The 26,734-nt window shown below is 38.2% G+C and overlaps 5 protein-coding genes across 5 annotated transcripts; 3 read left to right on the plus strand and 2 right to left on the minus strand.

The window, feature by feature from the left end:
• Positions 1–80: 80 nt before the first annotated feature.
• On the plus strand, positions 81–3,065 carry LOC119554935 (ATR-interacting protein mus304). The gene is made up of 4 exons (XM_037866045.1): positions 81–813; positions 879–2,379; positions 2,478–2,657; positions 2,720–3,065. Exons 1-4 carry the CDS (start codon positions 172–174, stop codon positions 2,941–2,943), a joined length of 2,547 nt encoding a protein of 848 aa, XP_037721973.1. The 5' UTR covers positions 81–171; the 3' UTR covers positions 2,944–3,065.
• A 436-nt stretch (positions 3,066–3,501) lies between these two features.
• Positions 3,502–13,079, plus strand: LOC119554835. Its single transcript, XM_037865909.1, has 2 exons — positions 3,502–3,721; positions 11,675–13,079. Exon 2 carries the CDS (start codon positions 11,701–11,703, stop codon positions 12,781–12,783), a length of 1,083 nt encoding a protein of 360 aa, XP_037721837.1. The 5' UTR covers positions 3,502–3,721; positions 11,675–11,700; the 3' UTR covers positions 12,784–13,079.
• On the plus strand, positions 5,409–7,062 carry LOC119554834. Its single transcript, XM_037865908.1, has 3 exons — positions 5,409–5,789; positions 6,017–6,473; positions 6,539–7,062. The coding sequence occupies exons 1-3, from the start codon at positions 5,458–5,460 to the stop codon at positions 6,953–6,955; spliced, it is 1,206 nt and encodes a 401-aa protein (XP_037721836.1). The 5' UTR covers positions 5,409–5,457; the 3' UTR covers positions 6,956–7,062.
• A 70-nt stretch (positions 13,080–13,149) lies between the features above and the next one.
• Positions 13,150–14,323, minus strand: LOC119554180 (reticulon-1-B). Its single transcript, XM_037864972.1, has 2 exons — positions 13,630–14,323; positions 13,150–13,571 (listed from the first exon to the last, which is right to left on the minus strand). The coding sequence occupies exons 1-2, from the start codon at positions 14,246–14,248 to the stop codon at positions 13,219–13,221; spliced, it is 972 nt and encodes a 323-aa protein (XP_037720900.1). The 5' UTR covers positions 14,249–14,323; the 3' UTR covers positions 13,150–13,218.
• An 8,622-nt stretch (positions 14,324–22,945) lies between these two features.
• On the minus strand, positions 22,946–25,243 carry LOC119553308 (probable cytochrome P450 312a1). Its single transcript, XM_037863634.1, has 3 exons — positions 24,470–25,243; positions 23,503–24,065; positions 22,946–23,363 (listed from the first exon to the last, which is right to left on the minus strand). The coding sequence occupies exons 1-3, from the start codon at positions 25,096–25,098 to the stop codon at positions 23,020–23,022; spliced, it is 1,536 nt and encodes a 511-aa protein (XP_037719562.1). The 5' UTR covers positions 25,099–25,243; the 3' UTR covers positions 22,946–23,019.
• Between the last annotated feature and the right edge of the window lie 1,491 nt (positions 25,244–26,734).

The raw sequence follows: 26,734 nt of genomic DNA on the forward strand, positions 1-26,734 counted from the left end.
AGACACAGTGTAAACGCACCGAATGGTGTGATACATTATGCTTGATACGAAAAACCATCGCTATTATCGATAGTGACATCTCTGTGGGATTTTATAAACAAAACAAACCGGCGGAATCGTCTTCCTCTTATGGCCAGAAAATAACGTAAAAGGAAAATAACTGGGGGAATCATGGCCTCCAAGCGATTCGGTGCCATGAAGGACTTTGCGCGGGCCAAGAAACCTCGTCTGGATGTCAGCGTGACCCGCGGATCAACACGGCCCAGTCCGCCGAGGAATAATTTCGATGGGGTCTTCTGGGATGACGATGACGACGACGTCATCCTGATGGCCACCCAGCTGGCGGAGGCCGAAATAGAGGCGGAGGAGCGCAAAAGGAAGGCGGTGACGGAGGTGGACATCGCCCACAGCGAGGTGACCTTCAGTGAATTCGCCCCCATGGGTCAGGGCTCCACTAGCACGCAGCAAATGTTTCCGCCCCCACCACCGCCGCAAAAGAAGTCCACTTCCCTGGACATGGAAGCCATTTTCGGGGACGACGATGACTTTGATTTCCTGGCCGTAACCCTCATTGATAGCGAGCCTCAGAAGCTGGCGGACCCGAAACCCAGTACAAGTAGGATCACAACTTCCAGCATCAGTGTTCAGCAGAAGACCACGACCACGACGACCATTAATGCCACACAATCCCGCCAGCAGGAGCATCAGATCAAGTTCCTCATGGATCGCATCGAAGCCCTTAAGCGGGACAAGGCTCAGCTGGAAAAGAACCTGGGCGACAGCAACGAACGCAACGAGATCAAGTCGGGAGAGGTGGGTAGACTAACATAACTTAACTTAACTAAATATACCAATTTAAAGTCTACTATTTTCCCCAGGTTTCCCTGCTTCGCGATGAGCTGAAGCATGTGCGCCAGCAGCTGCAGGCCAGCAAGATGGAGAAGCTGGCCTTGGCCGACGAAACAAACCGGGACTGCAACAAAAGAGTGGCGGAGGCGGCCAAACAAGTTGCGGCCAAGGACATCGAGTTGAAGATGAAGAATGCCGAGTACTCCAAGCTAAAGACACAGCAAAGAGCCCATGAAAAAAGTATGAATTCCAGCATTTTGCAGGCTGCCCCAGATCCGTTAGAGAAGCGGTCCCTACTTCGTCTTCAGAAGCTCAACATACACAGATCTGTCCCCAGACTAAAGACAAATAATGGCAGTATGTTTGAATATAGCGAAGATGAGGGTCAGGCTAAGAAACGAAGAAACCCTTTCGATCTGGAGCTCAAACAACTGCTGCTCTACTATGCTCAGTTGCAAGCGCAGCCGGAATCTTTGGATAACCTTATTCCAAGGATACTCTCTTCCGTCGGCAAGGTTTTCACGGAGTTTGCGTCCTATGCTCAAAGCTTGGACTTCCCACACAACTGCATGTTGTATCCTTACAATCCCTACAACCTCGATGAGCAAGTCCACCGCATCTCCCTTTCTCAGCAGGGAAGCCTATTTGAGAACGAAAGGGCTGTGCCATTGCGTCGCTACATGGCTACCTTGGCTTTGATTTGCCGGCAAGAGGGAAAGATTTCCAGAGCCCTTCTGGAGTGGAAAGATAATGAAATAGGACTACTTGAAATGGCAACCGAAGCTGTTATTAAGCTGGGGTTTTCCTACGAGGTTAGTAAGCATTTTGGCTTGCTGGAAGCTTTGACTTCCCTCCTGAACAGTCTTCTACAAGGAGAGAGCTCTCCCCAACAAAATGAGGAGCTACTCTTTGATCTACTGAAGCAGCTGGCATTTACCCGCCCCAGTCCATGGGTTTTTGCTGAGCTAAGCCGCTGTTTCTTGAGCTGCCTTCGACAGCCTGAATTGATGGTTAAAATGTGTGTAAATAGTCCCAAGGACAGCTTTGTGTCGGACAGGGTTCGATCCGTTTATCGATTTGGTCCCGACTCCTGTTTACTACAAGTCTATGCCGGATTGCTCGAGCTATGCTTCTTTAGTGAGACCCCTCTGAGAAAGGATCACTTCCAGTTGCTGCTCCAAATTGGAAGAAATCACGTGCGCTTTGCTTTCGAGTGTTTCAAAAATCCTCCGGATTTCGTACTGGAAATGCTGCCGTATTTCGCAGATGTCGACGAAGAGGAATCTGGCGACGGCACTTTGACGAAAACGAGCAGTAATTTGAGTTGCAGCACCACAGGAGCGGTCCAGGGATCGATTTCCAATGGGTCTACATCAGCGTCCGTTTCAAACTTGAATGTAAACTCCAACTCAAACTCAAGCTCAACGCAGCGCAGCAAGGACTGCGAGTGCTATGTGAAGTTATGCCTAAGTGCGGTGACGATTGTCTTCCAAGTGATGCACCAGTGGATGTTGCACGAAAGAAAATCAGGTTTGTATTTTTGAAATCTAAAGAAATACATTGCTAAGCAGCATTCTAGATTTTATATGTTTTGAAGTCAACTAATATTCAATGCTTCTCTTTTTTAGGTACCGATGGAGTAGGCGAGATTTCCCGCATTGCTGTGCACTTGCTGACCCTCGTCTTTCATGAGTATTACCTCACCTGCCTTTTTCGCGACTCCGAAGAGACGACCAAGCACTACCTCAGCCTAATTTGCAACTGGTGGAGCGAGCATGCAGATTTACTTGGTTTTCAACCAATACACTGTAACTTAACTAACCTTTTTTATATATATTTTGCATTTTTAAAAATTCGAAATTATTTTTAGTGCGTTTGCTAAGTCAGCTCGTAAAATCCCATTTCATGCTGAAACCTCTCCACCAGGAGGCCAATCGCAACAATCCAGGCAACGACCTCTTAGAATGGAACCGCATTGTAAAGAATGCAGATGCCCAGAAGACAGTAAAGTCAGCTGTGAAATTCGATCCTAGTAAATTGCTCGATATCGACTTTTTCGGTGCCCTTAAAGGGGAAGAGAGCACGTTTGAGTAGTTAAAATTAGTTAAGTTTAGATATTTTAGGGTATGGTTTTTATATTTGTACAGTGCAAAACTTAAACCAGTCTGTTAATAAAGTTATAAAAAGTTTAAACACCAAATATGAGATCAATGCTGAAAAATGTAAATATATTCTTGAACCACCATTACCCTTCCGCTAATAAGTATTTTCCACTGTCCTCCTTGAAAAAATCCATGTTGAAAAAAAAACTGAAATGAGTTATATTTTTAAATTACATACTACACTTAAGATGCTAATGTTTTAAATTTTTTGATTCCACCTTTGTTTTGTACATTTATACCCTCCCATAAGATAGAACATAAAAGAAAACCTCCCTGTGTTTTGACTCTCACATATCGTTTTATAAGTTATAATTTAAATTTAAAATTTAAGATAGTGTTTAATATTCTTGGTTTCTGTTCTTAGGTAGCAATAATATTTTAAATTAACCGGTAACCGGCATCGATATCCGATTATTCTGTGCCAGTTCCATTTATCGATCAAGAGAACTGGATAAAACAGCTGATATATTGCTCAATTGAACCAGTTCGCCTCGCATTGAACTAGTCTATAAGCGCGATGTTCTCTTTTATTTTGGAAATTACATCTTATTTTCCGCTTTGAGCAATTATAAGCTATCAATCGAGTGCTAGTGTACAAATACCATTTCATAGTTCGCGTGCACTATCTGCAATTTGATGCTGCAAGCGTGCTTCCCTCCAAATGCGCACTATTGTTGATTTTTCGCGCTTTGTTGATAATAACTGCAAAGGTTGGTGAAGATTTTCTACAGTATATACCCTAATAATAATAATTATAATAGTACCTGAAGCATGGGAAATTATATCAACCACAATAGTTAAGTCCGCAAACCCACAATTACAATTACTTACTTCAGGCGTTGCCTGTACCTCGGATGTCAACAAGGGGGTTCTCTTGATCGATTTGTTTTTATTTTACCCTAGCAGTCAGAATGATAATAATAATCGGGGTGCCTCAGAAATCGCGTAGCGCTTAATTGGGTCGGATTTCTTAATACTGTGAGTCTGCTTGAATTTAGCGATAACCGATTTCTGTTGTACCCCTGTATATTCAATTACTACAAAAGTTGTATAGTTCGAAAATGCGATTTTGAGTTAATAATGCTAAACCTTACTATCTTAGACCCTGTTTACATCCTGTGACCCTTGATCAAGAAAATAAGGAATAATTTATGTGTTATTTAGTTAAAAAGTGGCTTGATTGAAAATCTTTTCGGCGTAACGTTTTTATTTCTAGAACCTTAATTAAAAAAGTAGTTGAAAGTTATAGGTTGAAAGCGTTAGCAAATAATTATATTTGGTTTGAATTCTAACGTTTACGGAAAAAATGTCTGTGTCACCCCCATAGGTCCATGAAATGACTTGCTTAAAAGGTTTAAGCTCTAAATATCCCCACTTATTCCAAGTTCCAAGCCACAACCGTAATTAATCATAATTTATCAAAATATAGCGGATTTAGCACAAGAAACTACTTGAACCACAAGGAAATGTTAATCTAGAACTGGGTTTATTCCTATCGTTATCTGGTTTATCATTTGTACTATATAATATCGTATGAAATCATCATGGTCATAGCACTCAGATCTCAGTTTCCAAAGTTCACGTTAGCACGGTTTAATCTAAATGACAAATGTTAGGCTTAAGACATGATCCAAACAACTTTTCCGCGGGTAATCTTATCATTAAGATTCTAAGCTCTAAAATAGCAATATTTTCTTAGTAACGTTCACATAAAAATTAATTTTTGGATATGGTTTAAATAACCTAAAAAATTTAATAAACTAATATTAAAAACTTATTCGGCTTGGTTAGAAAAGAGCAAATTGATTATTTAAAAATAAAATTCGTGATGAAAAACCTACCGGCTGCCATTCAAGGGTTTAACTCAACCCCTTTTATGACATTGAGCTTAATCTTTTGATTTAGTTTAACCACAGAAATCCTCTTTGTTTGGGGTGCGTTTAACCCACACGTTTTATTATTTGATTCCGCGGAAGAGCGCTCTACATCTACAGACAAAAAAACCGGGTTCCATAAAAAAATACATTTTTAAGTAATTTATATATTCTAGTTACCGTTAAAATAATAAAGTGTTTCAGTGAAATGTTATTTCATAAAAGAAAAATATTGTCCTAAGGGACTAAACTTAAATCGAGACACTTCCTAAATTCAGTTTACATAGTGCAAGTACCAATCAATTAGTCTTCTTATTTCACATAATACCTCATTACATGTCTATTAAATGGCGAGATGATTTCGACACTGTTGAAATACAACATATGTAAAGATTCAGTGAATCCGAAGTGCACAACAGTTTTTGTTCTGTGTTGATCATGCAGTGATAACGACAAAGCTCCGAGATAAACGTGTAACAATTTAGAGGGAAACCCTGAGTGAATTTCATAAGTAGTGCAACACCCGTGGGTTCAGTCGATTGGCGAGGTTTGTTCAGATCGGACGTAGAACTATGGAGCGGGAAAACTACGATGCGGAATATTTCGAGCGAGCTTTGGCGAGAGCATACGGTTGCGAAAAGCTGCGTGTGGAAAACTTTCACATCGAGGTGGTGAGCCAGAAGGGCGAGCACTTTTGCAGCGTCATCTACCGGGTGGCGTTGGACTTCCGGAGGTCTCCCGGTGGTGATCTTGAATCAGGAAGATATGTTCTCAAAGATCTGCTGCCCGTCGCCGCTGAGTTGGGAACAAATGAAAAGGATATGTTCGAGCAGCTCCTGCCAGCGATGTCGGCTATCCTCGAAAACGCCCCAAAGGAGATTGGCGAGCACAAACTGAGTGCAGAGTAAGTACTAATGTTTCCCAAACCACTCTAAAGAAAGTAGATAATCCTTTTTTAAAGGATCTATCTTTAATGTTAAAAATTACTACCTGTTCATAAAATGTATTATAAAATAGTCGATTTTTAAGTTACTTAGAAACTTTTACTAATTAAATCTATTTTAAGTGTAAGACTTATAAACTAGGTGTTAAATTAAGTATCCGATTGATACGTTTTCATTGGACTTTTAGTTGCTTGCTAGCCGAGACCTCTACGGGAAAGGAGATCTACATTCTGGAGGATCTGTGTGCCCTGGGATACGGGTCTTTCGATCGCTATAAGGGCCTAAGCGTGGATGAAGCCAAGATTTGCTTGAGTAAATTGGCTCAGTTCCACGGGGCTTCCAAGGTCTTATTCCAGAATCAACCCGAATTGGTGGCTAAACTTTCACCTTCTCATTATGCCAAGGGACTATCAGATCCTTTCGCCAAGTCTCTCATCCTAGATGCTACCGAATATGCAGCAGAAGTTTTTGCCGAGGAACTGCCGGAAATATCTAAGAAAATGAAGGCTCAAATACCAGAAGCATATTCGCGGAGAATGCAAAATGTTGTCGATCCCAAAAAGTCTTCTTTAAATGCAGTTGTCCACGGAGATCCCTGGTTAAATAACATCATGTTTGATTCAGCTAACAAAAAGGCAGTCCTTGTAAGTTAAATTATAACGATTTTTATTAAAACTAATTTTAATTAAAACTATTTTATCTATTTTAGATTGACTTTCAGAACTGTTATTGGGGCAGCCCGGCCATTGACCTTTATTTCCTTTTTTTCACCAGCATAAAGCATGAAATACTAGTGAACAATATGGATAATCTTGTGAATCACTACTTCAACTGCCTCCAGGAGACATTAAAACATTGTGGATTTAAAGGACCACAGCCCACGCTTGATCAACTAAAGGATGAGATGCATCGATGTCTGCTGTACGGCTATTATGCAGTTACCTGCGAACTACCCATTGCTTGTGCCTCCCCTGAGGCAAGTGCCGATTTTGGGGTTCACACCTTTGGAGATCGGGATGCTATGCTCAAGAAACGCCAGCAATTATTTACCAGCGAGCGAGTGCGACAGACAATCAAGGCCTGGCTGCCGGTGTTTGATCAGCAGGGTGTTCTAGAGACACCTTAAGAAAGGAACTATTTTTTAACTTATTCGTTTGTTAAATGCTACTATCTGTAGTCTTGAAGTCTGTAATACCAGTATTTTGTACAGAATAAACTGTTTAACGTGTTGCATAACTTGGCTTTCATTAAAAAAATAGGATAAAGTTTTGTAAAGAATAATTGCATCACATATTTTGAACTGTTTCTTTAAACTATGGTAATCTACCATTTTATTCATTAAAATATGTATTTAAAATATTTCGTTTTAACAGTTTTCTTATTAGAATATGGATTTATGCATCTCTTTGCCACTTCCCAGCTCATTTTCTAACACAAAAACCCAACTCAAGCGTTACTTCTTGTGTTTATAAATAAATTTGTAGTCTGCCAAAGTTTCTGTCCAAGATTTACGAGTGTGAGTGTGTGATGCATGTGCCTCGGCTGGCTGCATTAAAAGCGATAAAGTTCTCACCTCCATTTGGAGCCAACTCCATGCAGCTAAATATGCAAATCGCTTTGCAGTTGTTCTTAGAAAGTTGTCAGCTGCCAAGTGTAAGCCAACTCGGCTCCAACTGAAGCCAAGCGAAGCGAATCGGGGAGCATATAGGACCAGAATCCCGAACCAAGGAGGTGTATCCTGTAGGAGCGTGGGAGCCAAAGTGCATTTGACGCCAATGTTACTTGGAACACGCTTGTCCTTCTTCAAAGTGTTTAAAAAGCAATTTATTGCTATTGTTCGGGAGCAGTCAAGTTAACCCAACCTAAGCTTATCTTTGAAAAGGGAAAGGTGGAAAATCTCTTAAGGAATTTGAATATCGGGAATGCTTGTTGTGTTGGTACTCATAAGCAGGCGAATTGTATATGATTGTTTTTTAATAGGCTTTAAAAATTACCTTTTCTTCAAAAATGTTACCTTGTTCAATCTACTATTTATAGCCAAGTATCTACCTTTTCAAATAAAGATTAGAAAGCAATGCATTATGACATGATTCAACACAAATCGTTGCAACCTTCGGTCGATTACCATTCCACCCCCCTTCTTACCACTTTCCAGCTCCCATGGGTAATTGTAAACCTTAATTAACATTGAAAACAAACACGATGACCCAAACGCAAACAGAAATCTGTCTAAGGCTGCCAGCCAGTCGAAAGAAACTCATAAATCAATTTTGAAATGCATTAGAGACAGGTAACCTGCCGCCGTATTTTCCCGTTCCCCAGTTCTGTCAAGGAAATGGCTCCGAGCAAAGTGACTGCAACTCGAAGGGGTCAACTTTCTGGAGCTGGTCAGTGGCCAAAAGTTGCAACGGAGTAGTCAACCCCTAAGAACGAAATCCCCTGCTCCCTTCGTCACCTTTCAATTAATGCGTGTTTCTCCAGTGAGAAGGTAGAAGTGGCTTCCTTTGCTTTCATCTGGGGTTGCATTTACTTAACGCCTCGCCTCAGCACTTAACTTCCGTTTCCTGTTACCAGGGGCGGGGGCTTCGATTCAGTTCCTCTGACTTTCGGGCAAGGCATTTGCAACTAATTGAAAGTGCAATGCGATGCTGCAGAATGCAATTAATGCCTTGAGGCCCTGGAAGGCCAAGCCTCCCACCTTCCAAAGTCTGCAAACGAGAAGTTGCATTCGAAACCGAAATGCACAGAAAAAACGATGTGTAAACGAACTTTCTATTGGGGGGCGTTCAAAGACAACACAGGAAGTTTGAGGAAGTGGCTATGGTATGATTGATTTTCGAATTGGTTTGTTAGAAAAACCAATGAGGGTAAAGATAGATGAACAGTCAAGACTCTTGTATGCATTTAGATAGGTTACGAATATTCAGAATATTCTTTACGATTTGTATATTATTATAGTATTTATTGGTAACTTCTAAAAAGAGCAGTGTATATATAAATTTAGTATGATATATTTTTCCCTTAGCTTAAAGAATTTTACTCTACCATTATTTAACACGCTCTTTTCTCAAGTAATCCCCAAGCATTTTTTCTTGCAATGCCAGAAAATTTTTATTTACTTTAAGAAAGTGATATGTTTATTAAAGTCTGGTATGATAAATCCACATATTCCACATTCTTAAGTAATATAAGATAACTAGAACGGGATAAAATCTTAAAGATTCTTTAATCTACGATTATTGAACTCACTCTATTCTCATGTAATCTCCAACCATTTTCGCTCGCTATGCCAGAATAACTCAAGAAACTTTTATCAATTAGCTGCCAACTACTCAGCGTATGGCTGATGTTTGGGAAATAAGGGTTCCAGTCCGAGTCCTGTGGGGCATACAATTAAAAGCAATAAATTTGCACAGGCAACCATAAATCAAAGTCCGATCATAATCTCAGGCAAAGCAAATAGAGAGAAAAAGCCAAAAACGAAACTCTCGTTTCCGCTGAGAATTTGCTCCTCCTATCCCCGAAAGCTCGAATCCCAAGAACTTTACCACAATCCGGGGAAACAGTCGCTTCGCTTCGTTTATTAATTGTACAACTGTCTCCAATCATAATTAATGAACTTTCGGCACATCCTCCGCCGCAAACTCCACATATCCTCGCATTTCGGGTTGGAGTGAAGAACCAACACCGAAATATAAACACAAATGTTTTCCTTGGCACACCATAAATCTTTCGTTTGGCAAATCTCTGTTGGGCTTTTCCGTTCACTTTCTCCCCAATATATCCTTGTTTTATTTGGTTTAATGGCTGGCAGTATCAATTAGACACATTAAAGGATTTACTGGGATTATTTTTATTGTCTTAGAAACGATTATGTTCGAACTTAAAGTAGCGAGGGAGAATTGTGGTCGTTTTTAAAGGTCAGCACTTTAACATCCAATATTTTAAAAGTTTAAAACCCGTTCCTGACACTACAAAATATAGCTAAGTATCAGATCATTATGGAAAATCCAAGAACCTTAAAGTATGGTGATGTTTTACACAAGCAACCAAAAATATAAAAATTGTTTACTACCCTAAATGGCAACATTTTCACAAACACGGGTTGAGATTCAATGACTTGGTGGTTTCAGTTTGGGATGGCGTAAAATTACATATGCAAATTACTTATAATTATCAGCAAAAATCTTCGTAGGACCACATTTCCCGTTTGCGTTTCAAAAAGCTTAGAAGCAAACACCTAAATTGCGATAATTTTTCATTTCGCCTGGGCTTTTCTCAAACTCCACTCATCAGTGGCTCATTTATCAACGATGTCTGTGCGATTGCTTTTAGCCAGTTAGTCATTTCAGAGCCAAATTTAAATAATTTTAGAATGATGACAAAAGCTTTTCCAGCAATCCAAGTAATTATATGCGCACATGGCATCCAGAGAAAGGTTATGTGGAGACTACGAGCATTAACACTTTCACTGCAAACAACCTAAAGATAAATGAAAGCATCATTAGTCATTGGCCAACCCCACAAACCCCGTAATCACATGTGTCCTACTCAATTTTTCACATTCCATGATGGGGTGGGATTATATGTGATTAAATCCTTCAGATAGCAGAGTATTCATATGCAAATTCTTTGTGGCAGGGAGTGACAGGTCTCTAGTCGTGCAACTAAGTACTTGGAGTCCTCTTGGTCCATTGTCTGTGGCAAATTATTTATTGGCTATCATTACTTTGATTGTAGACTGCTTTCGGTAATGTTTCAAGAATGAAACTTTTTGTTGGAATTTATGGTTTCGTTAGGCCTTTTATATAATTTAGAACCATGTTCACATATAATAAATTACAAAAAGGTCAATATATTATTGTTATTGTTTTATTTATTATAAAAAGAATCTAAACATTTGTATATTGATATTTTGATATATACTTTCCATAGTTCAAGGTTATTGTTAAAAAAATTATTCTATCCCCGAGAAATTGAACTTAATTACTCAGTATAGCAATAAAAAGTAATTTCTCACATGATTGCTTAAAACTTTTCCATTTGTATAAGGCATTTTTCTTATGACATTTTCGCGTTTAAGCGTAGCAATAAAAACAAATCCTGTGATATTTTTGATAATATTCTAATGACATTTTCTGGTAACCGGTCGACGACAGCTAACTTTTATGAGCACTGCGCAGACATGAGCCAAAAACTAATTACCTCAAACTGGGTTTTTACATGAGAGCTGAGGAAGCTTTTATGGTCGGTGTGGTTTCGGCACTTTCAATATAATTTTTAATGTCATTTTGCATAGGATTTGAATGCTGCAATCGATAAAACGACCTCTTACCATCCGAGAAAGGTTTTATGACATTTTCGTTCCATGCGAGTCGAGGCGGAAAATTTGTTGGCCCATAAAAGCGCAGCGTCGTTACTCAGAATGGGTAACAAAAATTATTCATAGTGCAACTACCCCAGGGTCTCAATCCACTGCTTCATATGTATGCATCTCAGTGATATAAGAAGTTGAGAGATGTTTGCGGGAACTTGGCAAACTTCCTTTAAATTTATTACCAGGAAGTCCTCAACTGGTAGAAAACAACAAGTTTACAACCTGAAAATATTATCTTAATCTGAAAGTCTAAAGATATGCGGTAATAAACATTAAACTCATTTTCTAGACATAGGTATATATAAAACAAATCATAAATTTTTAGCGAACACTATTTTTCAGCAAGCCCAAAAGTATTCCCATTAATATTTTCATTTGGATAAAAATATACATATTTTTCTGAATTGTACCGTATGTGCAAAATGAATTTACAAATATATTAATGCAACTATTTTTTTATACTTGCAGCGCTTCCATAAACTACCATAATCGCCATGCGGCCAAAGGATCACCCGGACTTGCACTTGGATGTGATTCCCAAGATGTTTGATCCCCACTTTAAGGTGTTTGTAACGAGCCTGTGTCATGTGCAAAAGCAGCTGGAAAAGCTGCCACGTCGGTTCTGCCGGATGTTCACCACTGATGCGCTGGCCACACAGCTGCTAAAGTACCTGAAATCTCTCAAGGCGAATATTACGAAGCAGGACTTCAATGTGGTGAAGGAGGGACAGCCCTTCCCGCTGCTCCTCAGCGATGGAAAGCGCCTGGAAGCGATGCTCTGCTCTGGCAGTCACCTGGGCCACAGCCTCATCCTGCTCATCCGGCGGCAGCAGGGCGGCAGACTGCTCTACTGCTACTCGGCCATGAGGCTCGATAATCTTGGGCTTTTGCTAGGTAATCCCATCTTCAACTCGTGGATCGCCGCGGGAACTGACCAGCTATATCTTAATCTATCGTCTGTAAATATGCCATTCGCCCATGTTGATTTCGATGAGATGGCTATTACCATCAAGGAACATGGATCGAGGAATAACAATAGCGTGGTGCATCTGGATGTGCCGCTTTTTGGCTACGAGGAGTTGCTCTGGAAATTGGCACAAACGCGCCTCCGAGGTCATATTCGACTACATGAAAAGTTGGCAGAAAGCTATAAGTGCCTCAGTTCCGATTTGGAGTGCTTTCATAAAAATAACTATATTCCAAGGGTTTATGTCTACGGTTCCCTGGAGGACGCTGAACAAATGTATGAGCCGAGAAATGTAGTATCCTTAGAAATAAAATATCTTAAGTGGTCGCCGACACCGACGAGAATGCATCTTCGTCAGCTTTGCAGTTTGCTGCGACCCCAACACATTCAGGGAATTGTGCCCTTCCAATCGGATGGGGTAATCCCGCCCATTCCGCCATTCCTGAAAAGATTTAAGGCAAACTATTCCCCGCAGACTGAGGCCGCGATATCAAGGATTCATCATGTTCCCCCAAAAAAAGGGGAAAAACAAGGACCCTTCCGATCTATACAGGCGAGAAAGGCCTTTGAATATCTTAATGACGGAGATGATAGCTGTGATTCGGATTAAAATAGGTATATCTTTCTTATTTATTTACAAAGCAATGAGCTTAAAGTTAAAAACTAAGTAATTTTAAATTAAAAATAAAATTAAATTAAATTTTCCCAAAGTTGTAACGGAAATCTTATATCAAGTTCATAAGTATTAAAAAAATAATTGTCTACCAATTGGTACAATCGCAAATAATCTATACTAAGGAGTTAAGGTTTTCGTTGTTTAAGATTTTTCTTTCTGCGCTAAATTTGAATACTCGTAAACATTAAATTGATTTTTTTTGTTGATTTTTAAGTTTTTCACCCTGTTAAATGCCCCACTTCTCGATAAATAAAAACAAATAATAATTTTATTATAAGGTAAAAGAATTTTCAATCGTTAGTAACTCAGCAACAGCTCGCATAAATCTCCTTTCGATTCAAAATATATAGAGATTGCGAAATTGTTAAATTATGTATCAGCTTGTGTATCTTCATCCGTCCAGGAATCGGCAAGGCGCTCGAACTCATCACACGCTTCTTCTTCAGACTTACAGATTGCAATATTATCGCCACCAGCACAGGGTTCGTGAATTACATCTGAATCGATTGAGTTCTTTGTACCCTCCTCTTTCTTTAAAATAATACTATCAATTTCTTTTTCAGAATGCTTTGAAGAGGTCATGTCCATCTCATCTTGAGTTTCAGATTTAATGATTAATTGAGTGGGTTTTACTTCGTCGTTGCAGTTACGGAGTTTTAAAAATTTTACGAACAGTGATTTCTTCTCATACATTTTGGGAATTGTGAACAGAAAAACCAACACTAGATGAAAATTGAAAAAATAATAATTTATGTGTTTATATCTTTATTATTGACTTACCAAATTGGAACAAAATTGTGAAGTTGATATTCTTCATAATCAGAAACATTCCACCTAGAAAGACAAACCACTGGAAAGATTCCCATGCGCTCTTTACAAATAATATCGCTCGTAGCTTATCGAGGTGCCCAAATATTTTGGTTGAGATCAAGAGTCCCAGCTCTTTCGACTGCTCTGCGGAAATACTTATATCCATGTCAAGATATTTCTGGTAGGGATTTCCCTGGATATTGGTCTTATTAATCAGCTGGAGAAACCGCACATATAACCGGTAGAAGATCGTTATCCATAGTCCAGTCACAGCCCATACATTCAGAACAGATATTGCCGACTCCGATGAAAGATCATAGATTATAGACTGGAGGACTGCGAATACCAGAATCGACTTTCGCCAATTGCGCCACAGGATCAGCTGAGTTATACCATCACATATATAGTTGGATATATTTTGGACGACTTCAGCGTTGGGTGCAGGATCTGGCAAAGGGTTCAGATCCGAAGCCATATTTTTATTGGGGTTTGTAAGAACTGTTACTGCATCGCAATTATTGTTGGATAACTTTTGGATGTCCTCTACGTTGGATTCGGGAACTGGAAGTGGGTTTAGATCCAAAGCCATCTTTTTATTGATGTATCTTAGAAATTTTTGACGCTGTATATATAAAGTCGACTTGAGTTTTAGCACGATGCAGAAACGATTGCTTATATGGTTGACATTGATTGACAATTAAATATGTACAAACTAGATTTTTTCAATTTAGTTTTTAAGGTTTGAAATAAAACATAAATGCTTAAACTCCTATTTCGGGCATAAACTTATTGCCAATTTTGAAATGGATTCATTTTAAAGGTTGCCCTCAACTTTCGACTGACAAAAGCACGTGTTGTCAAATGGCGTCATCTGTTGGTATAAGAATTTCTTCCCAAAACATTATTCCATCGAATTATGCAAATTCAATTTGTATGTACGGTGATTGGGCTTGTAAAGGGGTTTTCCGCAGATTAAAAATGTGTTTCCTTTTTTTTCGGGTTAAACTGATTTTGATTTAAGTTGTTGTAGGAGTTTTATTTATAATCAAGGGTTTTCTTAGGTTTTAATAGCACAGGAGGTAGTTGAATTTCTAATAGGTTACCCTGATTAAAATAAATATAATTCAGCATTTATAGTTATAACATAAAGTCACACTTATTTATCAAGGTGGGATAAAAGTCAGGTACACCATAGTGTTCATAAGAGGCATATTTCAATGTTCTTAAACTTGTTGGTATTATCAAAAATTATCGATTGAAGAGGTTGTACATTTTCTGTTTGCCCTCAAACTTTGAGGATTGTCAAATCATTCAGAATGGTTTTCAAGACCTCTTTATCGCAGCTTCGGTCTCGTTTGATCCGAACCGTCAACAAGTTCTTTTATCCCAATTCTGCGAGCAATCTGGGCAAATAATTTTGGCACGAGGTGTGACCAACGCCCATTGAGGGTGTGGTTAATGACACTTAGCCTTCTGTCTCTCATGTCAATCGTTTACCGATTGATTTGTCAAAGGCATTACGCTAATATTTTCGGCAAATACTGGAAAAAGTCACCAACTCGCTGGCGTCAAAATGACATCGAGTGGTTTTACATTCCACCCTCAAGATTCCGGAAAAATTTTAAAAAAAAGTATAAAGGGAGGGTAAAGAGACGGACTTAAATGAATTGTTCAAGTGTAAAAGGCTTTTAAGGTCTGTCCGCGGCTTAAGAGTTTATTTACGCCTCGAAATAAATAAAAAAAATATATTTTAAAACCACAATCATTAAATATAATATAATGATGCAAGGTTTTCCATTAGCCAACCTTTTAATCCCATTATCAATAACAATTCACAAACATTTTACCTTTAATACTGACGTAGTTACATAGCTTTCTAACAAACCAATCATGATTATCTGCAAAATAGAGACATTTGTTCATTATTCCTCTGAGATTACTTGAAAAATATTCCCAATTTCTGTCACCTTCAATTAAAATTACAGGAAATTAATATGCAAACAGTAAAATCGTTGTATTTGCATTCATACATGGGCAGTTTAATTAAACTAAATTCCCCCATGGAGCTCACATCACGACATGAAGCACACAAACCGAACAGGATATTAGAATGTTTGACAAGTTGTCAATGCATCACGGCCAAAAGGACAAGGCAGAAAATTGCCGAAGAAAATCTTATCGTTCATTTCAAATGTAAATTAAAACAAATACACATAAAATTACTTAAAATTGCACAGAGTTTCTTTACCTCCTGTCAAAAAATGAAAGTCGTTGCAAGGCATGCAAATGCCAAAAATTTAAAAAGGTCTTATAGCACCGACTTTAATTTTGAGTTTATTGTTCACACTTTTCATTTGGGCTTATGAACTTTTTTAGGTTTAACTTTCATTTTTAAATACAGTGAAGTTTTTGTGACATTTTTCTTTTAAAGCAATACTGTTATCTTTGATTATAAGATCTGAGCTAAAACAAAGTCTATAAGTCCATAGCATAGCGCATACTTTTCAAGCTAGTGTCATAAAGGCATAAGATGTCAACGTCCAGAAGCAACCTGAAAATCTCAGCAAATATTCTTCTTTCGAGCCGATAAAGTTGTCATATGAGTTCGGCTCCTTTAACGTATTCCCTTCGACTTCTTTATGGCCAGGCGACAATGCCTGGAATTTCTCGTATTAAAATCGAAATAGCCGGAGGACAGGAATCCACCCCAGACATGGACAATAGTATCTCTGTGATGTGGGGGGAGCAAATATTTCGGCTGGCCCCCGAGTTCAGGCCGTGTCCTTACAGCTGTCAACATGTTTAATTGAAACTGACACTCAGTGTCATTTTATGGACATTGCCATGCGTTACCGTTACCTTAACTGTAACTGTAATTCGACTAGCCTTAGTCCTGCTTGATTATTGTGGAACATTCCGAAAGGGGAAGTAACTTCCCTTCTATATCTCCCCATCTTGAGGGTTGCGTAATGCATTCCTTCTTGTGTTGTGTATTAGTTAAATTTATATCCTTAGAACTTCACATTTTGATCGGAGGAGTTGATCCTATTCCGCTTTTGTGTTGACAAAGAAAAAGTCAGTGGAAGACCCCCATTAGAAATATCTTCGCATTAGGAAAGTTAGGAACCTTTTGTGACCTATTGTTTTCATCAACAAAACACTGAATTGGAAAGGAATTATTATATGGAGGTTATATATTTTTTAGTGAATTCAGTGATGGTTATTAAAGACATATTAATATGATCTTTATTATAATATTCCCCCCAAGTTTTTAACAATATAATATGGTCTTCAGGTTGTGCATCCTGTCATCCTTGAATTCTGACTTGCTAATGCCTGAAACTCCTTGTTGAATCCCCCTAATCACCCGTTCTCTACCGACCCCGAAGATCTTTAGCCCCTGCAACACTTCAGCGATATCCCCCCAAAAACTCATCCAAACTGTAATTATTATTGCTGAGCTCAGTCACCTCCTTTCCTTTCTGGAAACAGGAGAACCCAGCCCTCATTTAATTGCAGACTAGCAAATACTCAAGATATTTTTATGCAGGCAATTCGTATTTTTTCCGTTCGGGGTTTTTCCAGCTTTTCGATAGGGGAAAAGACAGCGGCCTCTTTTGTTTTCGTCACGGACGAGTGGCGAAAAGCAATCACGGCAGCTCCTTGCCAGGAAAAGCAAAAATATCTTTCGCCACATTTCCTTATATATTTTTTTGTTTGCGCATTTTTCCAGGATGTCTTTTGTGTTATTGGTGAAATTAGAATTTCTCATTAAAATAAGTGTTGGCCGAGGGAGTCGCTTGACTTGAGACATTCAAGCATCTCCCAGGGCAAGGTGCTCGTCCATGGCAATGGACTTAAGTCCAAATACCCATTTTCCCCCTCATATTTTGTTTATGCATGGTCACTCATTAGTTGAGCTTGAGATCTGACTGACAGAGTCTGGCATTTATATTTGTATCTTTATTTATTCTTGCTGGGAGTACGAGTCGCTTACATCCCTAATGGCTTTTTCAATCCAATTGTGTACAGTTCTTTGTGAGTAATTAAAATGGCAACTCTTTAACATTTTATTTTAAAATTCTGCGGGTGCAAGTGCCTTATCTTATTCATCTTCAAACGCAGGTTTATTAGAGGTCTAATGGGCTTAAAAACTGAAACACTTAGCGGTTATTTAAGGGTTAAGCAATGGAATATATTTAAGCACAATAAAATTAAATTCGGTCTGCTAAACAGATTGAAACCTTTGATAATTAAGGATTGCAGCCGTCTGAGTAATGCTCCATTGATTTATAACCCTTCTTTGAAAAGTTCCTTGAACACTTATAAACGGGTAAAAAATAGAGCTTTAAAAATTAAATTAATAAAAATAATAATTATTCTTTTTGACGATAGTAATGATTCGAAGTATATTAAAAAAATATATATTGTTTTCCTTAGACAAAATATAAGTTTATCTGAAATAGACATGCATATATTCCAATATTATTATTTTAAGGTGTCTACCCTCTGGTTATAAAACACAATTTTCTGGTACATTCTGGGGAATTGAACTCGCACCTCTGCCTTTATGTTAGCCAAACTTTTCGATTGTCCAACTTGATCCACCCTGACCACACTCAACGCACCACATGCTTCCTGGATATTTGATATGGGGCACAACATTGTTGCCACTTCGGGGTTTGAAGTGTGGGCAAAAGTTTGAGCTTTGAACTTTGGCTTGTTACATTCAAGTGGCTGGCATGTATAAATGTTTGGTTTTCAGATCCACAAAACTTTATGCAAAACACACAAAACTTCACTGAATATGGGCGAACTGTTTGCCGGTGCCTGTGCTCTGTTTTCTGTTTTTGTTCTGTGGCTGTTTTGTATTTCTGCATCATGTGCTGCTGACAAGCTGCGTAATTTCCCCTGTCTCAGGACCTGCAATAATATAGATAAAATACAATTTCCTTAAGCAATTTTTGTTTTAATTAATTCTGTATTACTATTTTTTGTGACTCCTACGTGCCCGGAATTCGCCGCTTTGGCTTCTGTTTAATGTCTTCACCAAAACAAATTTCGCCCCCCCCGAAGAACAGCATTTAATTTTTCCCTTCCATTCACCTTTTTTTCTGCTTCATTTCTTTGTTTGCTGTGCAGTGTAATTAGCCACCTTCTGACCAAGACAGCTGCTGATGTTCCTTGTATTTTTGTCCATTTATTCCATTCCCTGTTGTGCATAAAAAGTTTAGGTTGACATTTTGTACCAACAGTTTGTAATTTTCTTACCCCTTTCTATTTCGAAGCATTACCATTTTTTCTTCACTCTATTTTCTTACTAATTTCTTGCTTTTGTGCATTTTCCTTGCAGACCGGTTAATTACATTAGCAAAACGGTTGCGTTTCGCTTTGCATTTTGGTTGGCTATCCCTTCCGGAATTTGCAGTTGACATTAGGAAAAAGTAAACTGGTCTTTAACATTTTTTCTTAAATTTCTAAACATTTCTGAAGGGAATTATTTTTTATACTTCTTAAGTAAAACAATAAGAATCCATCGATATTTTATTGGAAGGAGATCCTATAGAATTGTACGAATTTTATCAGATTAAGGACTTTAAAGTAATTTCAATCTCGGCACTTGAGAAAATTTAATGGTTTCGAATTTTATTGTTACTTTATTGCATCCCCACATGCTCCATGTAACTGGATGCGGAATATTGTAACACGTGATTCAACTTCGTTGATCAATTTTAATTGATTGCTTCAATTGGTTTCTGTGCAAAAGCTTCCCATCCCTTTACCAACTGCAATCCTATCAAGATTTTTATGCTCATAGCCACTTTAGTTGTAGCTTTTTACTCCTGTTTTGGCTGCTGTAGAGTTTTTTTTTCCAATTTTTATGCGTTTTTAATGTGTAGAGCAGCTACTCCTTTTATTTGCTTCCCTTTTTTCGCAACTCGCTTGTAATTCGATTCCTAAATGTATTCCAACGGATTTTTATGTATTTATACAGAAAGTTTATAGCCTTGTTCGCATATGGGCGTTTGAAAGCCGCGCCCTCTTTGGATCGTTAAGTTTTCCGATTTAATGCATTTGGGGAGCCTTAAAGTATGCCACACTAATTAGCATATGAGCTGCGGCTAGCTGGGCCGCAAACTTACAGCTTATCGCAAATATGTACCCCCAAACCCCGATCCGATCCAGAAGCACCATCCATTAGCCATTAGCCGGGGGGCCGTCGTAAACCTAGGACAATATTGACGTAATCGACTTTCAGCTGCCGCCCGGCGACACAATTTAACCACAAATGAGGCTTAGCCGTGGGGCAATGTCACCGGTGCGGATTACTTCAAAGTCGCCTTCAACCCACCCACCCACTCTGGCCGAAATTCCCACTCCCTCATAACCCTATCCAAAAACCCATCACACATCACTTGGCCACAGCTCACCTCAAACAACCACGACTCGCAGGCGGATTTCATTTGTTTTCACATTTTGGGTTGGAGTATGGTTTACTTAACTTGAAACAATGAGAAATGAATGTGGATTGACCGGAATGCGGTGAGGAAAACCACATTTGGTCGTAACAAGCCTCTTTAGGCTTGAGTTCACCAGTTAAAATGATACAATGCTTTAAAAAGTATATATTGTTTAAGGAAAATACATTATTAAAGTGCCAAAGTGCTTTTTAAAAAAAAATTTATTACATTATGGAAGTGAATATACTATCTAGTAGATAGAATCTACATCCTTTTTAACAATGATACTGACTTATTACAATATTTATTTAAAGCACATAAGCAAAATACTTTTTTTAATGACTTTTTGACATTTATTTAACGAAAACTAAAATAAATAGTTTTTCTTACTAGTAAAGTAATTTTTCCTAACAATATTAAGTAATTTAAACAAGACTTGACTCTTTTCTTAATAAGTACTTCCAAAATCCAGATCTCAACTTGCACAAACTTTTCTTTTCCCTTCCTATATATGTCCTGTGAGTTGGTTGGCTCCCAAAAGAGCGAAATAATTTCTAGGCCATTCAAAAATAAAATTTATAATGCAAAACGCCCTCAAACCCCTTGAATTTATTATAATTAAGAACCCTCGCCTTGGGCCTTTTAAACCATTTCATTGACGAGGCCGTGAATTATGCTCCATCATAAACTTATGCACGATGTACAGATGCTGGACATAAAAATCGTGTAAATGAAAACTGCGCCCAGTCAGCAGCAATTAAACATTGCGTCAAGTCTGGACCGGGATTAGGATATGGACCTGGAGTTCATATCTGTTTAATAGGCGACGACACCCCAAGAAAGCCACCGTGAAGATCTGCGAATTTAGATAAATAAAAATATGACATCTGACACTAAAAAGAAGAGACGCACCAAGTACTAATCATAATTAAAGCCGCGGGGTTAGGTCGCAATAAAAGCCTGAAGGATTCATATGGATAATTAAGTTATGGCGGGTGCCAACAGAAGGGTTAAAGCCTCTCCGCGAATGCAAACCCAATAAAACGATCGTAAAACTTTGGCCAAGCACTCAAAATTTTGGGAACATGTTTCTAGGGCCCATATTTTAATTTCAAGATGGATTTGGAAAGGAGCTTAGTGGGTAGGGTTGGTCATAAAAGTCCGAGTGGACATTAAAAAATTTTGCTCTTAATTTGTTTATCAAATGGTTTCACTTTTTATACAGCTCTTAGCATTTTGAATTCTGTTACAAATTTGTTTAACTGAGTATTATGGAAGTTATCGGGATACAAGTGAAAACGTGGAACTGAACATAATAACAATTGGTTAAATAAACTAGTTACTTTTATTACCATGCTTTGATCTGAAAATTATTTTATTTACTGATTTTTAGAAATTTTATACACTCAATATAAATAAATTAAATAATTAAGTAATTAAATATGTATAAAAATTATATTATTAACCAAGATAATCTCATGGTCATTTGAACTTCAAAATTCATTGGCTTTAAAATTTATTTTAATTGAAATTAAGCAATTCACCACATATAGGATGATCTGATCCTTCATCTCGGATCATTATATTTACAATTTTTGTTTATTAAATACATTTACAAGTGCATTGTCTTATTGTAACTTATATTAAAAAAGATAGTAATTATTGTTTTAGCGTTATATTTGTTATTTATAATTTAGTTCAAAGCTTTTTACACCAGTGCATAGAAATTAGATCTTCTTGTTAAATATTTTTAAATTATTTGCAAATTAATATAAATTTTCATCATTATTTTAAATCGATTTCCGAAGCTTGGAAATTGGCTGGAACCTTTTATTTCCCCAATGCACTGCCATAATATAAAAATCAACCCACCCCAGGCTCCCACCACCAATCAGCCACTGAGTTCAACAATCTTCGAACCCCTTCTTCCAGTTCCAATACCAGAAACGTATCAGTTGGCAGATAGAACCAACTTTTATGCGCTTGTTAACAAAAGCGTGAAATTCAATGCCCGGGACGAGCTGAAGGGTATGAAAAATAAAAGAAAAATTTACGACACTGCGAATTAAACTTGATTTTTATTTAAATAAATTGCATTTTATATTCCGCCTCCTCCGCCCCCCGTGGCTGCCACGATAATAAGCAGGCAGCGCTCATAATTTGCACCGGAATCCGATGATGATGCCGGCGGATAATGGTGATATGGGAGTGTGTGTACTTCCCCAGGATGAGGACGGACCGAGTGACTGACTGGCGACGGTTTGGTGGCTGCTTTATGCATTTTTATTTATTACAGCGCCAGGAAATGTTTGTTGATTTTCCGCTCTTCGGTTGGCACAATAAAAATCCACGCCAGCCAGAAATTATTTTCTAGACGAACGCGCCCGCTCAAATCACATAAAATTGTACAGAATTCTTTTTTTTATATATCATTAAAAACGGAAATGTTGTGCTTCGTCAAGAAATTCAACCTTTTTGAAAGGAACCAAGTGAATCGAATTGATAAGGGTGTATTTTAAAGATGACAGTACTTTAACTTGAAATATCTTAATGCATTTAACTTCATATGGGCAAATCTTACACGAATGCTTTAGTTGTTTGTTAATATACACACTATAAATATTTGTTAGGTCAAGACAAAGTTAAACCCAAGAAGGCAACAACTGTGATAAGCCAAAACTGCAATACCCAGCAATATATATATAAACTTATAGATAAATAAATTAGATGAAAATTGAAACTAACCAGACTATACCTAATCGATTTATCGTATTAATTGATTATAATATTAAATAACGTCGAAACAATAGAAATAAAGAAAGGACTTAATTAGTATCTACAAAATAAGCTAACTTTATTGTCAAAGGTCTTGGCCAAGTCAATAGACTCATGGCTAGACTCAATCGATTTTTTTTACTCTACAAAGATAGGGATCGACGGTATGGAGGGTGATCACAAAGTTGAGCTTCATTTTCACCTGTCGCTCGCCAAGGGGCTCGAATAGGAAGTTCCTCAGCAGGTGGGCTAAAACCACCTTGAGCATCACCATCGCATATCGTTGACCCAAACAACTCCGTGCCCCAGTCATAAATGGTATAAATGTGGTGGCCTCGATCTTGGGCTCCGCTCCACTCGACCAGCGATCTGGCTTGAAGACCAACGGATCTGGGAAGAAATCCTTGCAGCGACCCATGTAAATTGGGGAAATGATCACATCGCTACCCTTGGGTATGAAAAAATCATCTGCGAATTGAAGGCGGATAAAAATTATAATAAAAAAAGGTATTTCTTTCATTTCCAGATAGAATATCTAGCATTTCTGTTTAGTATTCTTGTTATAGGTACTAATACAATTTTAAAGTTAGAATTAAGTAAGACTTACTGATTTGGCAGTTAGCTGTGGCTTTCCTGGCCGTGATCGGACCCGAAGGATACATCCGCAGTGTCTCCTTCACGCAAGCCTCCAGGAACTCCAGTTGACGCACCTGCTCCATGGAGATGGGTTCCCTTTTGTCCTTGCCGCAAACCGACCACACTTCCTCACGGCAACGCTCCTGGTGCTCCGGATAAAGGGTCATGTTGTACATAAAGAACTTCAGGGTGGTGGCCGTGAGATCAAAGCCTCCAAATATAATGGTATCCACTTCCTCGCGAATATCTTTTACTGTCAAGGGCTGACCAGAGGGTCCTTTTGCCTGGAGCAAACTATCCAGAAAGCAGAGCGTCCGCTTGCCCCCTTCCAGTTCCGCATTCTTAGTGCTATCGGTATTAAAATTCTCCGCATCCTGACTGATCTCATCCAATCGCTTTTGGATAATGCCCTCAGTGAAACCATGAAGGATTTTAAGTAGCTCTTGCTCCCGTTTAAAATGCGATGTGCGACGAAATATAAAGGAACTGCGGTAGAAAAGGTTCTTTAACCGGGTGTCGATGATCACAAGGATTCTGCAAGAAGGCAATTAAATTTACAATCCGGATAGATCTAGCAAAAAAAAAATAGACAAATGCAAAACATGAAGCTTGGTATTTGTTACATGTAATATACTTACTTTTTGTTATGAAGTAAATATATACAAAATAACAGGATAATTATCTGTTGTATTCGGTAGGATGTATAGCATCAATAAACCACAATCCTTGGTAAAATTTGTGGTTATTGTGGATCGGAAATTGAGTAAATAAAAGTTTTCACATTTTGTTGAGCGAAAGAGTCAACTAGTATTTTTGTGTCTGAACAAAGGTTTGTTTGGATTTACGAACTTGTGATGCTTAATCATCATTTGTTAATTTATACAAAACTAAGGTGTCCCCGATGTCACGTTTCTACAGTACAAAAGCAACTAACTTACTCTTGAACAGCATCCAGATAGTCCGATTTGGCACTCGAGAGAGCACCCACAGATACCCCGAGGGCCGTTTCACAAATAGTGTCCAAGGTGAAGCAGCTGATCAGCTTGAGGAAATCCAATGGTTCCCCGGATTCTGCAAACTCCGTAACCCTGGACAGAAGAATCCGTGACTGCCTCTCGAAGACATTCACAAACTGCTTGATCATGGCGTAATTGAAGGCTGGCATGATGATCTTCCGGCGATGGGACCACTTTTCGAAACCACTCGTGAAGAGACCCTCGCAGAGCCAGTCCTCGAAGATCGTGTAGTCGTTGGTCTTCTGCAAGAGCTGCTGGGCACTGCACAAAGCCTGGATATCCTTGGGATTGCAGTCCACCAGGTAGAGCTTAGTGCCCATCCAAAGTTTCCCGCGATGATCCTTCAGATGGGTGTTGATCATTTCGGTGGCGCGGCGAAGAGGATGCGGTCCCACCAATTTGGCCAGGATGTGCAGATGGCCAATGATCGGCAGGGCCGGTGGAGCTGGCCAATTGCGGGTAAGGCAATCGATCCTCCTTTGGCGTTCGAAGACATATAGCAGGTATAAGGACAACGCGATCAACGGAAGGCCTAAACCGAGCCAGAACATTGCGACGAGGGTTCCAGATAGCAACTGCCTCGAAGCAATGTCGCATCAAGCGTTTTAAGCGGTACACAGACGCAGAGACAGTTATTGAAGGGTCACCAGACCCAAGGGTCAGAAAAGTTTGCTGCTAAGCGGACTTACACTTGGATAAAATCAAACCAAGTCTCAATTTAAGCTACGTTCAGACGCATTTTTCAAAAACTGTCAATTACTTGTCTTACAAAAAGTAAAAGTTTTAAAAGATTTTATTTAATTTTTTATATATGGCCAAGCAATAGGTATTTAAGAAACCTGTTATGCAAATAATTTGTATTCAATTTGTAAACATTTTAAAACATTTTAAACGCATTATATGATACATGCTGGGTATTGTAAAATACTTATATATTCGTTTTCTATGTTAGTTTACTATTTGTTTTTAATCCTTGGTTCTTGTTTTTTCGAGTGTAAGAACTAAACGATTTTAAAGTTTTGCACTTGGTTTCGCATTGTGCAATGCACCGATTAAGAGCAACTGTCGGGTCGACAGCGGTATTAACACTGCGCATATTTATTCATACGAATTTCGTACACCCAAGATGTATATTATAAGCGTATTCAAATCGATGCCGCTGCGAAATTGAAGTGACTCTTTTTGCTCGTCCCCAGGCATTTAAGTACTTAACATCAGGCATCGGAGATGTAAACAAAACATTATGAACTAAAATCTGGGACTTCTAAGTCGCACTCGCAATGCCCTAGTTTTTTTTTTACCAATTTTAGTTCTTTGTACTTATAGAGTATGTATAGTTCTTCAAATTTTAGATTCGTTTTATAAGCGCCATTTTTCAATTGCTTATAGTTATAATTTCTAAGACGTGTAAGCAATTTAGTTTTCGCATTGGGTTTTCTTATTCCTTATCTATGATGTCTGTGATATCAGATGCAAAGGTTATTCAAAGTATTACTTTTATTTTATTCTACCCAACTCCCAAAAATGGGTTCATTAACAAATTTAGTAAAAAATAACCTGTAGATAGCAAGCATGCTACATTATTTATCTAAGAAACTCATTAGACTATAATGTTTTTGTTTACGTCTAACTACGTTTCATCTCTGAACTTAAGATTCGTCAGGCCAAAAATTCATAAACAAATACTCTTTAATTTCGTCGATGCTTTAAGTTTCCCTATTACTTTTTTGTTTTATTTGCTGAATTATAATTTCGATTGTACTTCTGTCGATTGCATACAAATTTCATAATGCTCATAAAACTTGACGGGTGATTGGGATGGGGCCACCCAGTTACGGGCATACGTGAAACGAAATCGAGATTTATATTTCCTAAAATCGATTATCTCGTGAAAAATTAAAAAACTGACAGTTATGGTTAAAAACAATTTATTTGCCCACGATAAGGAAGATAGACAAAGTAAAAATTACTTTTCCAGCCACTAAAATATATTTAATATTGGGATTATGCCAATAAAACGTCATATCAAACTTCCTAGCAAAGATGCAGTAAATATTCTTTGAATAAAATTAAAACCAATTTACAATTTTCTGAGTCATCAGATAGGAGCAAACAAAACTATGCAAATAACTTTATTTAACTTCCCACATTATTGTATAAACAATGTGTCATATATGTAATTCATAT

The sequence above is a fragment of the Drosophila subpulchrella genome, chromosome 3L (assembly GCF_014743375.2).
Source record: "Drosophila subpulchrella strain 33 F10 #4 breed RU33 chromosome 3L, RU_Dsub_v1.1 Primary Assembly, whole genome shotgun sequence".
Lineage (NCBI taxonomy): Eukaryota > Metazoa > Arthropoda > Insecta > Diptera > Drosophilidae > Drosophila > Drosophila subpulchrella.

What these genes read in the sequence shown, in the direction of transcription:
- LOC119554935 (XM_037866045.1), top strand. Translation starts at nt 172, where the DNA reads ATGGCCTCCAAGCGATTCGGTGCCATGAAGGACTTTGCGCGGGCCAAG. An exon ending in GTTGCACGAAAGAAAATCAG is followed by an intron (nt 2,380 to 2,477) that starts GTTTGTATTTTT and finishes TCTCTTTTTTAG; the next exon opens with GTACCGATGGAGTAGGCGAG. An exon ending in TGGTTTTCAACCAATACACT is followed by an intron (nt 2,658 to 2,719) that starts GTAACTTAACTA and finishes AATTATTTTTAG; the next exon opens with TGCGTTTGCTAAGTCAGCTC.
- LOC119554834 (XM_037865908.1), top strand. Translation starts at nt 5,458, where the DNA reads ATGGAGCGGGAAAACTACGATGCGGAATATTTCGAGCGAGCTTTGGCG. An exon ending in GAGCACAAACTGAGTGCAGA is followed by an intron (nt 5,790 to 6,016) that starts GTAAGTACTAAT and finishes TTGGACTTTTAG; the next exon opens with TTGCTTGCTAGCCGAGACCT. An exon ending in CTAACAAAAAGGCAGTCCTT is followed by an intron (nt 6,474 to 6,538) that starts GTAAGTTAAATT and finishes TATCTATTTTAG; the next exon opens with ATTGACTTTCAGAACTGTTA.
- LOC119554835 (XM_037865909.1), top strand. Translation starts at nt 11,701, where the DNA reads ATGCGGCCAAAGGATCACCCGGACTTGCACTTGGATGTGATTCCCAAG.
- LOC119554180 (XM_037864972.1), bottom strand. Translation starts at nt 14,248, where the DNA reads ATGGCTTTGGATCTAAACCCACTTCCAGTTCCCGAATCCAACGTAGAG. An exon ending in CACAATTTTGTTCCAATTTG is followed by an intron (nt 13,572 to 13,629) that starts GTAAGTCAATAA and finishes ATTTTCATCTAG; the next exon opens with TGTTGGTTTTTCTGTTCACA.
- LOC119553308 (XM_037863634.1), bottom strand. Translation starts at nt 25,098, where the DNA reads ATGTTCTGGCTCGGTTTAGGCCTTCCGTTGATCGCGTTGTCCTTATAC. An exon ending in TATCTGGATGCTGTTCAAGA is followed by an intron (nt 24,066 to 24,469) that starts GTAAGTTAGTTG and finishes GCCTTCTTGCAG; the next exon opens with AATCCTTGTGATCATCGACA. An exon ending in CACAGCTAACTGCCAAATCA is followed by an intron (nt 23,364 to 23,502) that starts GTAAGTCTTACT and finishes TTCAATTCGCAG; the next exon opens with ATGATTTTTTCATACCCAAG.